Here is an 18,105-nt window from a genome sequence, read left to right on the forward strand (position 1 = left end):
TTCCACCTTCTTTCTCATTCCATTTTATTCTTCGTCTCTTGATATTTTGGTCTGCCAGACTAGTGCAGACATCAGAAGGAGCCCTTACTCTAGAACAGTTCCCACAGCTTACAATTCTAAATCAATACATGAGAATGCAGTCTAGTTAAACTTGAATATTCTATAATAACATTCTTTTTTTTCCTGCTAGACTATTTCAATATCAAAGTCAACAAATCATGCTTGGCTATTCCTGCTGTCAAGTGAATTTATGCATGTTAATATTTTCTAAACATTTCTATTGATCTTCTCTGTGTTTCAAGCACTTAAACCTAACATTTTCCCCAGAATACACTTTTATGTTGAAAATATATATGCTTTTATAGAAAAATAAAATAGAATCCATTTGCCAGTTTTCCTCATCCTTCTTTGTATAAAATGTCTCAATCTGTAGCATCATTTTTTTAATTACATTTACTCATTTGTATGTAGACATATATCTGTGTATGGGTAAGCATGTCACAACACATACGTGGAGGTCAGAAGACAATCTTCAAGAACCTGTTCTCTCCTTTAACTATGCAGGAGAGAACAGCAGGTCCCATGACAAGTAACTTTAACCAGTGTACCATCTCTCCAGCCCCAAATGTTTTTAATAAAGACATGGTTTATAAATTATTTCAATGTTGCGTAGACTTCTAAGTTTTCTTCCTTCTTGAATCAGAATTGCTTTTCTTTCTCCAGCTGAAATGCTCTACTACAGTCTTCTTGAGCAAGCTCAAGCTGCTTTCCTCGTCCTCATCCACCTTCTGCCTCACCCTTTCTGTTCAGTTCATTTCTACAAAAGGATTTTAGATCAGAAACATGAAGGGTCTTCTTTTTACCCTGCTTAAAATATAAGAGTACCTGTCACTATTTGTATACTATGCCAAAAGAAACATTAGACTCATGGGTTAGAGAAAAGGGTTATTTATTACTCCAGGCTTTTAAAAAAACAGCTACCCAAGCAGGACTTTATATCAGATTTCTAGGCTCCAGGTCATAGGGCTACACTGTGAGGAGCTAACATTATCTGCACATGCAGCAGGGTGTGCTACAGTGGGATCTGAAGGGAAGAAATAGATAAAGCAACAGGAGAAGATGGGTATAGGCAGACTGCCCCAGAAAAAGGCTTCACTCGCCGGAAATGTCCTCAGGCAAAGAAACGCCCTCCCTTATCCTACTAGTTAAGAAATGTGTCTTTAAGTTTTAAACTATCTCTACCTTTCAAAGATGTTTACTATACATATTACTTCTCAGAAGGTCTAAACCATGCACAAATAAATATTCATAGAAAATTGTCTCCCAACACATTATCTAATTTGTATTAACTTCAGTTATCCATCTATGCTCACTACCTCTGTGGTTGTATTTTGTAAACTTTTTGAGCTGTTCTGTCATTACCCTGAAAACTCTTCTTTGGAAGATTTTAGTGACATACAAGTCACCGAAGCAAATGCTATTTTCTTATTTTTCACTTTTCATGGAATTACAAGGGCTACACCTCCCTTTAACTCTAAACTGTCCTGCTGTTTCTATACCTGCTTTGTTTCTCTTCTTGGCTGAGTTCTCTAGTTCTACATTGTGCTTTTTAAATCCTGACTGTGAAACACAAGATACCACAGGTTTACTTCTCATCATTGTTCTTCGAGTATCTATTGCTAGAGCTTCAGTTGTCACTTCTGCAGGTGTCTGTACTTTACATCATATATTCCAAAACTCACTGACTTTGTATAAATGTAATAAACTTTAAAAATAAAAATGGAGCCCATAATCTAATCAATTTATTTTATTAGTCAGTCTCTCATTCTAATATTTCTTTTCCTGGTAACAGCAGTGGCAAAATGGCTCAGCAGGTAAAGGTACCAAGACTGACCACCTGAGTTCAATTCCCAGAACCCACTTGGTCGAAGGAAACAACTCTACAACTCCTCCAACCTCCACACACATGTCATGACACATGCATGCCCACACACTCATATACACAAATAAATGAATTAGATTTTAAAAGTTGCATTTTTGTCAGGCGGTGATGGTGCACACCTTAAATCCCAACACTCAAAAGGCAGAGGCAGGCTGATCTCTGTGAGTTTGAGGCCAGCTTGGCCTACAGAGTCAGTTCCAGGGAAGCCAGAACTGTTAGAAAACCTTTTTAACCTGAGAACATCGTTTAGTAGATTCAGTCTTATCAATGGTTTTTAATGAAAAAAAAATGTATAGCCCATTTCACTCCATTTTCTGTGGTTATGGAAGAATCACCCAAACAAAAATCATATTACAGTTTGTAATGGGTTAAAACCTACCCCCCTAGCATTTTATATAAGGGCTCTGATTAGATGACAGCTGTCTTCCAGCTTCAATATCTCCAATCATTGCATGCTCTTCCATACTCCCCATAATACCAAAGTATAAGCTTTAACCTGAATTTAGTAATCATTTAAAAACATATTTTCTGAAAATCTCTGAACATTTTGCTAGAAAGTGAGGCTACAAATGTAAGTAAATTGTGACTTTTCTCAAACATGTAAATATGACAAATTCCATGGGTTTTGGTTAGTAATGCAATGACATAAAGCAAATCTCTTTCCCTGAGGCTCTTAATCAGACATTTTAGAATGTGGCATGTTGATAGTCCTTAGAATGAGGTGATATTTGTTACATCATCATGAAAGCATGTTCCAGATAAGGTAAAAATATATACAAAGGCATGAAGACATATAAAATTGATGCTTTTATTCAGAAGTTGTAAACTTTTCAGAATGATGGATCATAAGATTGAAGGCAGGAAGCTAAAAGAATATTAGATGGGACACAATTTCACATATTAAATGTAAAAAACCTTTCATATATTAAAATGGGTGCATTTTTTCCTGGAATGAGATTTCCAAAGACAGTGCTCTACTTTAATTCTCTCAGACAAGAATCATTTGTAGATACTAAAGCTAATGAATAAGCTTTAAAGAATAAATATTACATAGTTTTTAATACATCTCCATATAATACTTATTAGTTCAATGTAGAAAGTAGTTAACAACAGTGGGAAAACCATACAGATATTACCTCAGCTAGTTAATCAGATTAGCAACATAGGAATTGAACAAAACACCATCATGAGTCGCTGATGAAAGGGTACTTCATTATCACTTCAGTGGCATTCCAGCTGAAAAGCATAAATCAAGTTGTAAGTAAACAGCAGATAAATCCAAAGTGGAGCCGGGCAGTGGTGGCGCACGCCTTTAATCCCAGCACTCTGGAGGCAGAGGCAGGCAGATCTCTGTGAGTTCTGAGACCAGCCTGGTCTACAGAGCTAGTTCCAGGACAGGCTCCTAAACCACAGAGAAACCCTGTCTCGAAAAAAAAAATAATAATAATTCAAAGTGGAGAAGCATTCAACAAGTGGATATGCTAACGAGGTAGGCAGAAGAGCCACTGAAATGCTAAGTGAAATTATAAAAGACAAAGGTATAATAGATTAAAGGAGATGAAACAAAGCCAGATGGCTGGGAGGTAAAGATGTACGCCACCAAACCAAGCGACGTGAATTGAGTCCCTTCCATGAACCCACATGGAAGGAGAAAACAGACTCCAGTAGGATATCCTTTGATCATATGTGTATCATAGAACCCACATGCCCACATGTACACAAGATAAATTTAAATAAAAGTGAAAAACTAAACATGAATGTATTTAATGCATATTTTCTGATTTTTTTACCATAAAGACATTATTGAGACAACTAAAAAACAATAAGGTCTGAACATTGCATAATAGTGTTATATCTACCTTTAATCCTAGTACTTAGAAGGCAGAGGCAGATGGATTTCTGTGTTTCCAGTGAGCCTAGTCTGTATAGAGAGTTCTGGCCAGTCAGGGATACATAGTGACACATTATCTCAAGAAGTACTGGCTGGAGAGATGGCTTCCTAGGTAAGAGCACTTGTTGCTCTGACAGAGGACCCAGGGGCTGTGCCAACCACCCATATAGTTGCTCACAACCATCTGGAACTCCAGTTCCAAGGGTTTCAGTGCCCACTTCTGATCTCTATAAGCACCAGGCATATACATGGCTCACAGACATACATACAGGAAAAACATGCATACAAAAAAAATGAAAAACTAAAAACTACTTAAAATACTATTATTTCAACATTGAATTTTTGACTAATGGAGCTGGAGAGGTAGCTCACCAGTTAACAGCACTTGCTGCTCCTGCAGAGGACCCAGGACCACGTGGTGGCTCACAACTGTAGCAACTCTGGTTCCAGGGGCTCCAATGCCCTCTTCTAGCCTCTATAAGCACTGCACAGACAGGCATGAAAACAAACACATAAAATAAATCTTTAAACTTAAAATATTTTAATTGTGTGCAGTTGTATGTGAATTTAATTTTCAAAGGATATGTTAAATGAGGTAGTTAGCAGTAAACATGCAGCTTACTACTAAATGATATCTTAAAATTTTACATGGAACATAGGTATTCACAGCAGCATTATTCACAAAAGACAAAAATGTAAGGACTTGGTCCTGCCCCAACTTAATGTGCCAGACTTTGTTGATTCCCCATGGGAGCCCATACCCATTGGAGGAGTGGATGGAGGGTGGGCTGGGAACGAGGCAGAGGGGAGGTGAGAAGACAGGTAGAAAAAAATGAAAAAAAATGTCTCCAATGAGTAAATGCATATATGTGTATGTGTGCATACACATCTACATAATCTTAAGAAGGAAATTGACACATGAATCTTAAAATCACTTCTGCTAAGTGGAATAAGTCAGGCACAGAGGGTTAATATTGGATGAGTCTAGTTATATAAACAGAGCTACATTTATAGTTGTGAGAGGCTGGAAGAAGAAGAATGGGAAGCTTTTTTAATGGACTGGAAAAATGGAAAGGTTGTGGAGGCTGATGGTGATGGTTGCGTAGCTGTGTGAGTTTACTTAATGCCACTGGAGCAGATATTTTTAACGGTGACATTGTAATTTTCATTTTCTCTATATATATTTTTACCACAATTTCAAAATTAAATTACTTGGACCCAGAACAGGAAAGGTGATGAAAGGGAGGGACTGTCTCCTAAAGAAGTGGATGGAGTTAGCTGTGGACTTAGAGAAATCAATTCAAAGGCTCTTGAAATAGCCCACTGTGGTAATGAGGACAGAAAATGGACAGTCTGAGAAGGATGGAAGTTGTCCAATCTGGTGACTAATGGGGTAGGATTTCAGACTATGCCATACACTGAGCTTTTGGTACACGGTGGCATGTTAGGCAAATGCAGTAGCTATGGCTAGACCTCAACATTCATCTGCTTAGTGCCCATTTATTTACCTTTCATAGCGTGGTTCCTTTGAGAAGCCCTGCCTTGCTCTTTATAGTTCCTCCTCATCTCTTTCTCTATCCTGGATCATTACTCTAAGTTTTATAACAGCACCTTCACCTTTGTACCATAATATGTCAAAGTAGATATAAATCTCTCATGCAATGAGGTTCTTCAAAATACAAGCAGTGATTATATTTATGAGTCTATGACACCTAACATAGATATCTGGGAGTGTCATATATCAATCTGTTGATTTCATTGGCTGAGCAATAAAAGAAACTGCTTGGCTGGCCCTGATAGGTTAGAACATAGATGGGAGGAGTAAACAGAATAGAATGCTGGGCGGAAGAGGAAGTGAGGTCAGACTCTGCGCTGCTTCCAGAGAGACCGGACAGCCGCCATGCTCTGCTCTCCCAGGCAGCTGCAACCCACGATGGACTTAGGCTAGAATCTTCCTGGTAAGCGCACCTTGGGGTGCTTACACACATCATTAGAAATGGGCTAGTCCAGGTGTGAGAATTAGCCTGTAAGGGCTAGAGTTCATGGGCCAAGCAGTTCTTAAATGAATACAGTTTGTGTGTTGTTATTTCGGGCATGAGCTAGCCAAGCGGCCGGGGTGTTGGGGACGCAGCCCCGCCGCTCATATTTCAACAATGAGTCTATGACACCTAACATAGATATCTGAGTTTCCCCATTGTTTTGTTTTCCTTTGTCTTTGTTTTGAGACAATCTAACCATGTAACCCAGGCTAACCTAAAATCCTGCACCATTCTGCCTTTGCCTCTGCCTCCTAAGTGCTGGGGTTACGGGGACATGCCACCATATCAAAGGAAATGGAGTAGTAATAAGTGCTCAAGAAATATTTGAATGAAATCAGTAACTTCCTGAGTATTTCAAATATTTTTGACTATAACATTTTGTATTTTGTTTTTCTCTCCAAACCACCAAAATTCGTACCATATTTCAGTGATCTTGTAACTGGTCTTCCCAGTTCTGTTTTGTGTTCCCTCTGTGCAGACCTACATGTTAATACTGGAATAGTGAAATCCCATGCTTTGGAATATCTTGATAAAAACCCTTCAATCCTAGCCAGGTTTAATGGCTGGGATTAATCCCAACACTCCAGGAAGCAGAGGCAGGTAGATCTCCATGAGTTCAAGGCCAGCTTTGTCTCTGTAGTGTTCCAGGACAGCCAAAGCTATCTCAAAAAATAAAAACATTTAGTTCCTCCCCATTATCTAAAAATAAGGTTTAAATTCACTGGTAAGGAAATGATCTTTGGAGAAGAAATGACCATAACCATATTGATACTAAGTAACAAACTCTATTTTAGAACAAAACAAGACTAATAAAAAGTTTAAGGTAGGGGCTAGAGAGATGGCTCAGTTAAGAGCACTGCCTGCTCTTCCAGAGGTCCTGGGTTCAGTTCCCAGCACACATACCTCCCATTAACTTACAAAACTCTGTAACTCCAGTTCATGGATCTAATGTCCTCTGGTCTTTAAAGTTGCCAGGAGCACACATGGTACACAGACACACATGCAGGCAAAACACCCATGCACATAAAATTAAAAATTAAACTACACTTTTTAAGAAAGCATTTAGGATACATGGCAAACCATATAGCATATAATCTGCTTCATAACAAAAGTTCAGTACATATTTAAACTAAAATAACTTTGTTGGATGTTTAAGGTAGAAACTTACGTATTTGGATGCCTGGTTTTGTTTCATAATAATACAACTGAAAGCATTGAACTTTATAGCTACATTAACTTGAAGCACAAAGTCAAAATAAACTGAATAATTCTGTGTTACATATGTTCTCAAAACTCTTTTTATACTCTCTTTATAGGTTATATGTAAAGTCAGATGTGCCACTGAACTTGACAAGCACAAGTAAGTTTCATGAGTATCAAGTTTACTGCCTAAAAGATCTAAAGGATTAATTCATTAATATTAATGCTTCATACCTAAAAGATATAAGTAGTTATTCTAATTTACTTTTTTACTTTATATACATACATACATACATAATATGGTATTTTGTCTGTATAGCTGTATGTATCGCATGTATGAGTTACAGCTGTGAGCTGTCATGTGGGTGCTGGAAATCAAACGCAGATCCTTGCTCACCAACGACAGCTGGACAGGGAAGGAACAAGCATAGGACCAAACTAGACCCTCTCAATGTGGGTGACAGTTGTATGGCTGGGGAAGACTGAGGGGCCACTGGCAGTGGCACCAGGATTTATCCCTACTGCACATACTGGCTTTTTTTGGAACCCATTCTCTTTGAATAGATACCTTGCTCAGCCTAGATTATAGTAGGGAGGGCCTTGGACCTTCCCCAAAGCAATGTGCCTTACCGTCTCTGAGGAGTAGATAGGTTGTGGGATGAAGGAAAGGTAGAGGGAATGGGAGGGGGAGTGGGAACAGGAATTGGTATGTAAAATGAAAGAAGATAGTTTGTTTTCTTTAAAAAATAAAATAACCAGACCCTCTGGAAGAGCAGCCAGTGCTCTTAGCTGCTACACCATCTCTCCAGGCCCCCTAAGTAAATATTTTTGACAAGTGGTTGATAAAGGTAAAAGGAAGGAATTGCAGAGGGCGCCTAGGCAGTCTTATAGGAAATTAAGTCATTAGATTGGTTCAAAGGAAGTAAGTCCAGCAGTTCATTTTCTCCCTTCTGCTGTGAGAGCCATGATGCCCCTACCGATTCCCTCCTTCCCTCTTCTGCCCCTTCATCCCCTCTCCCTTTACTATCTTGTCTTCTCCCTCCCCATTTCTGACTCTACATAAAAAAAGCTAGTGTATACACAGTGTCCTGAGCTCAACAGTTTCTGTACTGATTAATCTCAACAGAGCAAACGGTAAATGAGTCAAGAGACATGAGTTTCAGACCCAGTTCTAACTCACTTAATTCTTCTATGCTTTGGCTTCCTAAACTATTCTAATTTTAAGGTCACTTTTGGATTTGAAACTGTGTAATTATTCTTTCTATTATTTGGTTTAACACTTCACTAAGTGTGGTAGCACACGCTATAGTCCCAACACTGAAAGAGGAAGACAATTTGGGCTGCATAGCAAAACCCTCTCAAAAAATGTTTTTAATGCAACTAAAATTTTTTAAACTAATTTTTTTGCTTGTATATTCAACAGTTTTTTATTACCAATTACGGATTAATTTAATTAAATTCTGTAAATTATCTCCAAGGGCAAACAGTGTATGATGTTTGTTGCTGAAAGCAATCCAAAATAGAAGATGCTAGAATGCCAAGTGAATTGCTAGACCATACATACTTAATTTGGGGGTACAAATGCCTTTGACCTGGGATTATTTCCACAAGAGAGCAGGTAACTGTTAATTGGTACAGATGGTCACACCATACAAGAGTCTTGTGATAAGTGCTTGGGAACTATGTGTTCTGTTCCTAACTTCTTTTTTGGTTAAGTTTGAAAATTATGTTTACTATAGATAATCAGGTCATAGGTTCAAACATTATTCAAAACACATTTCCCATAGCTCTTAAAATACTGTGGCTGGCCTTTAATCCCAGCACTCCAGAGGCAGAGGCAGGCAAATCTCTGAGTTCAAGGCCAGCCTTATCTACAGAGTGAGTTCCAGGCAGCCAGTGCCACACAGAAAAACCTTGTCCTGAAATAACAAAACAAGAAAAAAAATAATACTGTGGTGAAATTAATTAGACACAGCATATTAATTGGCTAGACAGATTTTTAAAAACTGATAATTATTAGAATGCAAAGGTCAATGCAAATGCACTCAGTAGTTATAAAAATGAAATGGAGCTAAAATGATTCAATATTTTCTTCAGTTCCACGGGTCAGTCTTTACTTTAACACATGAGATTATTTCTAAAGTAATGCTTTAGAATCTGTGCCATTTTGAAATAGTTCATTTATGAAGTTCATAATGGTAGATATAAAGTAACTCTGAGAGGTTATTATATTCATGTTTAATGAAATTACAAGTAATTTAAGCTGAAAGAATTCTTGCACCTGAAAAAACACTGAAATCTCAATGGTTTTATAAACACCACACTTTGCTTTCTTTCAGAATTCTACTGCACTTGGGCTTTATACTGGCAAGCTTCCTCTTCTTAGCAGTGAACTTGACCTGTGCAATGCTAGTCCATGGAGATGTCCCAGAAAATCAGTTGAAATGGACTGTGTTTGTTCGAGCATTAATTAATGATAGCTTGTTTATTCTTTGTGCCATCTCTTTAGTTAGTTACATATGCAAAATTACAAAAATGTCATCAGCAAATGTCTACCTCGAATCAAAGGTAAGTCTAATTTCAAATTCTAATCCTATACATCATATTTTAATGAGAAATTTGTGCTGCTTCTTTGAAAAAGTTCTCTGAGGGCAGTCACATTTTTAGCATGAAAAAATCGTTGTAACAATTAAAAGGTATTCAAGTTTTGGTTGTGATCCTTAGCCCTCAACAGGTAAGCCATTTCTCCAGACCAAACTTAGGCTCTTACCAAACAATAATTTGAGTATTTTTTGTGACCCTGCATTAGAGGCTGATCAGAGGAACTAAACTAAAACAAATATGAATGAATGAATCAAAAAGCATCTTATACTCTCTGGGGTCAGTTCTCAGAAATACTCAGGATGGTCCAGCATTTGACATGCGTCATAGGCTTTCCTACAATATAGCCTCCAGCAAAACTAGGGGATCATTTACCTTTATAACAAGGTTGAGAATGCCCCAAAATCCACACGTGATGTGTGCCCTCAAGGGTTTGGTGCTGGTAAGACCTAAAGTCCTCATGAACTTGTATAAAGCATAGAAACACCTCACCGGGGCTTCTGCTGGCTCCACGTAGACCAAGTGTGTCTGAGAAAGGTTCAAGCATGCCTCTGTATTAAGGAACAGAAAAATAATGAGCGTGTTGAAAGCACAAACACAGAATCAGAAAATAAATAAATATGAAGCTTTTTTAAGTAATAAAAATCAAGGCATGTTTTAAAAAATATAAAGCATCTTATAAAGCTGTAGAGAGAACTTAAGACTTTGTCTAGTAAAAGCAGTAGTTTGCCATTAAACAAACTTAGCAGTGTATGTGTGTGTGGACATACACATGAGTTAGCAGTGTAGATATGCCATGGAGGGTTTGGAAGTGTTACTTCACTCTATTCTAAGTCCATGCGATACTTGAAGCAGTCATGCCTTATCTATATGATACTTGAAACAGTCATGCCTTGTTTCTTATTTTTCTTGCTTTGAAAAATACATAAATGTTAATTCACTAATAAAGAGTCATGGACGTTTCTACTATTGAAGATAACTGACAGTGTCATTGGATAGTGAGTGTTTACCACAATATGTGTGTGACATTGAGTGTGGGTTTGTAGGTGTGTGGATATTGAGGTGTGGGATGTATATATTCCGAGGAACTTAGACAATTTTGTCTTCTCAGACTAACAACTACATTCAGAACATTATGTAAAACCAAACTAAAATTGCTAGATACCTAGAGAAATGTGTGTGTGTGTGTGTGTGTGTGTGTGTGTGTCCAGGCTTAGAATCACAGTCCCAGAAGAATCTCTGCTTCATCCAGGCAACACATCATCTTGCTTTTACTTGCTCCTTGTAAAAACACTAGGCCTATTTGTAGATGTTTTTGTTCTCCTGTAGCAAAATTCAGCAATGGTCTTTTCAGACAATCAATGTTTATCAAGCCATTACCTCTTCAGCTTCACATCAGCTGTTTTGCTCTCCCTGATAATGTTTTCTAAAACTCAGACTTGGTCTTTTGCTTTCTTCTTTCTATTCTTCTTCCTTTGCACAATTTGTGATAATGATCTCTCAGCCAGATCTCAATTGCTTTGTTTTCAAATGGCACGTGGTATGCCACTTGCCTGACCCAGAAAGAAGGCCTTTCCGTTTCCTAGTGCTCTCTGTATTTCTCTCTTCCCAGCCTCAAAGACCTAATTAAACTCAGCCATTTCTCTCCATCTCCAGAATCAAGTCTAAAAAGACTGACTATCAAACTGAAGTTCTGGGTTCCCTAGGAATTATTCTCATTTTCTATGAGCTACCATTTTGTGTGTGTGTGTGTGTGTGTAGGTTTTCAGTAAAACAAAGCCACTCCCCCCCCCCTTTTTTTTTTTTGGTTTTTTAAGACAGGGTTTCTCTGTAGCTTTTGGAGCCTGTCCTAGAACTAGCTCTTGTAGACCAGGCTGGCCTCAAACTCACAGAAATCCATCTGCCTCTGCCACCCGAGTGCTGGTATTAAAGGCGTGCACCACCACTACCCGGCCGCTTTCCCTTTTGTATCTTTGTCAAGTTTTAGAATGTAAACACATCTGTCTCATGAACTAACATGGGTAAGACAATTAGAGCAGGAGTAATTGAAGCTCTAGGATCATGCTCCTTGGGTTTTACTAACTCAGGATTGTTAACTCTCTGTAACTCTCTTCCATAGCAGTGCTATAATGATAAGACAGTAATGTGTGGGAAATCACAGCATCTGAACCGGCACTATAAGCTATTATTATCTTTTTTATTTTTGAGACAGGGTTTCTCTGTGTGGCCCTGGCTGTCCTGGAACTCACTCTGTAGACCAGGCTGGCTTTGAACTCACAAAGATCCCCCTGCCTCTGCCTCTGCCTCTGCCTCTGCCTCTGCCTCTGCCTCTGCCTCTGCCTCTGCCTCTGCCTCTGCCTCTGCCTCTGCCTCTGCCTCCTGAATATGTCACCACTGCCCAGAGGCTGTTATCATATTTATCATCATGTTTAGCATAGTCTATAGATGACTTATTAGAGGATTGGAAGAAATTTTTCAGATAGCACTTTGGGTAAAAGTTGTTTTTTTGGTATTTTTGTTTGTTTTGTTTTAGCTTCATCTAATATTGTTCACTAGCTGGTTTTATTTCCACCAGACCAGCAGTCCTCTCTCCACGCTAGTGTTGAAACTTGCTAATATGAAAGCATATAATTTTACAACTTTAAAGGAAATAGCAGTGGACTGCATGTAGCTCAGTGTACTTGGCCTTGGTTCCATCCCCAGCAGTGAAACAAACATGCAGCAATAATGTTACCATGATACTTATATTTAGAACTCAGAGTAAATATAACTTTATGCCTTCCTTCCTCCACCATGAAGTAGCAAAGAATTTTCTCACGTTATTAAAAATTTTTGCTCCCACCCTACCATGGGACCAGGTTGCACTGGGACACAGTGTAGCCATGGTGAAAACAGAAGCCTCCAAAAACTATTCAACCACCAGAACCTCAGCCTCAGCCTCATTGGCATCTGGAGGAGTGACCACCTGAGCCTTGAGCCCATCTATACCTGGGGGCTCAGCCCTGCCTGGACCTGAAGGAGCATTGAACAGAGTCACAGCCCCCCAGCCACACCAATAAGAAGAAGGACCCCCTGAAGCACAGGGTTCACCCATACAAATTGGAGGAAGAGGTGGGTAGACAAGAAGGTAAGATTATACTAAACAACACAAAGAGCAATACAGCAACACCAGAAACTAGTGGTTCTACAGCAGGAAGACATGAATGTCCCAACACAGATGAAGCAGAAGAAAACACTAAAAATGACTTTATGAAGATAATTGAGGCCCTTAAGGAAGAAATGAAAAATTCTCTTAAAGAAATGGAAGAAAAGACAAAAAATGGAAGAGATCAACAAACCCTTAAAGAAAACCAAGAAAAAGCAATCAAACAGGTGAAGGAAACAGCTCAAGACTTAAAAACTGACACAGAGGCAATGAAGAAAACACAAACCAAGGGAACTCTGCAACTAGAAAAGCTGGGTAAACAGTCAGGAACTACAGATGCAAGCATAAACAACAGAATACAAGAGATGGAAGGGGGAATCTTTGGCTTTGAATATACAATAAAAGAAATGGATTTATCAGTCAAAGAAAATGTTAATGCCAACAAATTTTTAACACAAAATATCCAGGCAATCTGGGACACCATAGAAAAATTAAACCTGAGAATTAATAGGGATAGAAGAAGTTCAGCTCAAAAACACAGGAAATATATTCAACAAAATCATAGAAGAAAACTTTCCCAATGTAAAAAAAGCACATACCTATAAAAAATACAAGAAGCTTACAGAATATCAAATAGTCTGGACCAAAAAACAAAAAGTCCCCTCACTACATAATAAGCAAAACACTAAACATACAGAATAAAGAAAGAATATTAAGAGCTGCAAAGGAAAAAGGTCAAGTAACATATAAAGACAGACCTATCAGAAATTACGCCAAACTTCTCAATGGAAACAATGAAAATCAGAAAGTCCTAGTAAGGCATTATGTAGACACTAAGAGACCACAGATGCCAGCCTAGACTACTACATCCAGCAAAGTTTTCAATCACTATAGACAGAGAAAACAAGATATTCTATGACAAAACCATATTTAAACAATATCTATCCACAAATCCAACTCTACAGAGAGTACTACAAGTAAAACTCCAACCCAAGGAAATTAGTTGCACCCACAAAAACAGACAATAGATAATACCACATCAGCAAATGCCTAAGAAGCAAAGCATACACACAGTGCCAACAACAAAAACAAAAATAGTAAGAACTAGTAATCACTAGTCATTATTATCCCTTAGTATCAATGGATTTAATTCGCCTAAAAAAAAAGACACAGGCTAACAGAATCCATCCTTCTGCTGCATACAAGAAACACACCTCAACAAAAAAGACAGACATTACCTCAGAGTAAAGGTATGGGAAAAGACTTTCCAATCAAATGATCTAAGAAACAAGCTGGTGTAGCTATCCTAATAGCTAACAAAATAGACTTCAAACTAAAATTAGCAAAAAGAAATAAGAAGGTCATTTCATATTCATCACAGGAAAAATTTATCAAGATGAAGTCTCAATTCTGAACATCTATGCCCCCCCCAAATACAAGGGCACCCTCACTTGTAAATGAAACATTACTAAAACTTAAATCACACATCAAACCCCATACACTAATAGCGAGAGACTTCAATACCCCACTCTCACCAATGGACAGGTCTGCCAGACAGAAACTCAACTAAAAGAACTAACAGATGTTCTGACTCAAATGGGCCTAAAAGACATCTATAGAACATAAAAGAATATATCTTCTTCTCAGCACCCCATGGAACCTTCTCTAAAATCGACCACATACTCGGTAACAAAGCAAACCCCTACAGATACAAAAAAAATTGAAAGAACCCCCTGTATCTTATCAGATCACCATCGTTTAAAGTTAGAATTCAACAACCCTAATTGCAGAAAGCCCATAAACTGATGGAAATTTAACAGTGCTCAACTGAATCACCACTGGGTCAAGAAATAAAGAAATTAATGACTTCCTAGAATTGAATGAAAATGATGGCATAACATACCCAAACATATGGGACTCAAGGAAAGCAATGATAAGAGGAAAGTTCATAGCACTAAATGCATACATGAAAAAACTAGAGAAATCCCATACTAGTGATTTAACAGAACAACTGAAAGCTCTAGAACAAAAAGAAGTAAACTCACCCAGGAGGAGTAAGTAGACGGCTGGAAATAATCAAATTGAGGGTTGAAATCAGTAAAACAGAAACAAAACGATGTAAAGAATCAATGAGACAAAGAGTTGGTTCTTCAAGAAAACAAACAAAACCTTTATCCAAACTAACCAAAAGATAGAGAATATCCAAATTAACAAAATCAGAAATGAAAAGGGGATATAACAGAAGACAATGAGAAAATACTTTAAAAACCTGTACTCCACAAAATTGGAAAATTTAAAGGAAATGAACACTTTTCTGGATAAGTACCACATACCAAAATTAAATCAAGACCAGGTAAACAAATTAGATTTCCTATAACCCCTATGGAAATAAAAACAGTCATCAAAAGTCTCCCAACCAAAAAAGCCTAGGACCAAATGGTTTCAGTGCAGAATTCTACCAGAACTTCAAAGATGAGCTAATACCAATACTCCTCAAATTATTCCACACAATAGAAACAAAAGAAACATTGCCAAACTCTTTTTCTGAGGTGATAGTTACTTTGATACCCAAACCACACAAAGACACAGTTAAGATAGAGAATTACAGATCAATCTCAATTTATGAACATGGATTCAAAAATACTCAATAAAATACTGGCAAACCAAATCCAAGAACGCATCAGAAAAATCATCCACCATGACCAAGTAGGCTTCATCCCTGAGATGCAGGGATGGTTCAACATATGAAAATCTGTCTGTGTGATCCACCAAATACACAAACTGAAAGAAAAAAACACAAGATCATCTCATTAGATAATGAAAAAGCCTTTGACAAAATACAACATCCCTTCATGATAAAGGTCTTGGAGAGAGCAGGGATACAAGGAACATATCTAATCATAATAAAGGCAATATACAGCAAGCAACAGCCAACATCAAACTAAATCAAGAGAAACTCAAAGTGATCCCACTGAAATCAGGAACAAGACAAGGCTGTTCACTCTCTCCATATCTATTCAAGATAGTACTTGATGTTCTAGCTAGAGCAATAAGATAACAAAAGGAGATCAAATTTAACTCTTGTTGGATAGCCCTTAAAGTCATTTCTAAAATTTCAATTTCTAAATTGTTACTTTTCATCACAGCATTGCAGCAGGATTGTTAATTGCATCTACAACTCCATTTACAGAGCATATAAAAGTCTTTTATGTTCTACTTTTTTATTACTTAATTTGTATGTTGAGCAGCTACAACAGTGCTGTTGTTTGATTCTCTTTTGCAAAGAGAACTTTTACTTGCTTTTAAAACAGTAGTTACTGGGAGCCAGGGATGGTAGGTAGCACTTGCCTTTAATCCTAGCATTTGGGAGATAGGTTTAGGTTGGTCTGTTACTTTGAGGCCAACCTGGGCTGTGTTCTGCTAGTTAAAAATATAGTTACCTATAGTTCAATAATTTATTTCTGTGCCTTCACTGTTTTTTTCACTTCGTTATATATTTAAGGCTGCCACCTTGTTCTTTATCTATATGCGTATTTAAGATGTAAACACTTCATTCTTTTACAAACTAATACAGGTAGAACAATATGTTTCCAAAAACTATTTTGGCAGTTTTCCATAACCTTATAATATTGTAGCAACACCCCTTTTTTAAACAAAAACAGGGAGAGGCTGGAGAGATGGCACAGTGGTTCAGAATACATGCTGCTCCTGCAGAGGACCAGAGTTCAATTCCCAGCACCCTTGTCAGGCAGCTCACAAATAAAACCCCAGGAGGATCCAGTGCCTCTGTTCTCAACAGACACTTGCACACAGGAGCACACACACACAAAAAAAAATACACATACACGTAACTTAAAAAGTAAACACTTAAAAACAAGGAAACTTTAGGTTTAGATTACAGCCATGTCTTATGTATGGTATACTTACACATCAGTGATAGTTACATATTATCTCTGTCAGCTTAACTCAAAAGAAATCTGAAAAGCAGATGTCTGTCATTTTTAGTTCGGTTAACTTCCATAAGAAGTTACCAATTTTTCTCTCTGTGCTTTTCCACCAAGATGACTCTGACCTGAAGTTCCTGTATTCTAGGTACCTGTCAAAATAAATCTCACCTGTTTTATTCACAAGCTGATAGGCCAGAAATATGACCTAAAAGTTATATAATCTGTTACACCTCCTAATATGTATTTATGTTCAACTTGATCCAGATCACTGTAGCTTTGCGATGGATTAGTTGTCTTTTCTATCCTAGACTGTGACAAAGATGATGCTTTGGCCTACATAGAGAGATTTAAAAGAATTTTCTTTTTTTTTAAGATTTATTTATTATGTGTGCAGCATTCCTTCCATGTATGCCTACATGCCAGAAGGGGGCGCCAGGTCTCATTACAGATGGCTGTGAGCCACCATGTGGTTGCTGGGAATTGAACTCAGGACCTCTGGAAGAGCAATCAGTGCTCTTAACCACTGAGCCATTTCTCCAGCCCCTTAAAAGAATTTTCTTATAAGAAAAGTTGGTTCTATGGGCTGCAGAGATGGCTCAGCGGTAAAGAACACTTGTTGCTCTTCCTGAGAACCTGAGTTTTGCTCTCAGTTCCATGTCACTGCTCAGAACCAGCTCCGGGAGACTGATGCCCTTGTCTGTCCTCTGCATGTAGCTGTGCATACGTGGAGTATATTCACACACAACTACTGACGTATAAATAAAATTAAAGAAGACTTGTCCTGGAAAGAAGGTTCTTGGTGCCAAGCCTGACAATCTGAGTTTGATCCCCATATCCCCATGGTGAGAAGAGAGAATTCACTCCCACAATTTGTCCTCTTACTTTAATCCATGTGCCTTGGTATTTGTGCTTGAGCACACATACATTAACGAGTAAATAAATATTTGAAAACTTTTTTTTCTAGTTTCATTTTTTATTTTTTTATTTTTTATACTTTTTTGGTTATTTTTTTTTTCCTTTGGTTTTTCGAGACAGGGTTTCTCTGTGGTTTTGGAGCCTGTCCTGGAACTAGCTCTTGTAGACCAGGCTGGTCTCGAACTCACAGAGATCGGCCTGCCTCTGCCTCCCAAGTGCTGGGATTAAAGGCGTGCACCACCACCTCCCGGCTTTTTTATACATTTTTATTGATATTTTTTGAGCTCTACATTTTTCTCTGCTTCCCTCCATACCTCTCCCCTCCCACTACAATTCTCCACCAAGGTCCCCATGCTCCAAATTTACTCAGGAGATCTTTTTTTTTCTTTATTTATTTATTTATTAAATATTTCTGTCTCTTCCCC

At 37.9% G+C, this 18,105-nt stretch overlaps 1 protein-coding gene across 1 annotated transcript in view; it reads left to right on the forward strand.

Annotated features, from left to right (window-relative positions):
- The window catches only part of Gpr137c (G protein-coupled receptor 137C), a 61,152-nt gene that overhangs the window by 15,697 nt on the left and 27,350 nt on the right, over positions 1-18,105 (forward strand). The window contains exons 2-3 of the mRNA XM_050162445.1: positions 7,189-7,232; positions 9,412-9,640. Coding sequence (XP_050018402.1) covers positions 7,189-7,232; positions 9,412-9,640 — 273 coding nt within the window. The remainder of the gene's footprint in view (positions 1-7,188; positions 7,233-9,411; positions 9,641-18,105) is intronic.

Source organism: Alexandromys fortis, unplaced genomic scaffold, assembly GCF_014885135.2.
Source record: "Alexandromys fortis isolate MF-2015 unplaced genomic scaffold, M_Fortis_MF-2015_v1.1 scaffold_130, whole genome shotgun sequence".
Taxonomy (NCBI): domain Eukaryota; kingdom Metazoa; phylum Chordata; class Mammalia; order Rodentia; family Cricetidae; genus Alexandromys; species Alexandromys fortis.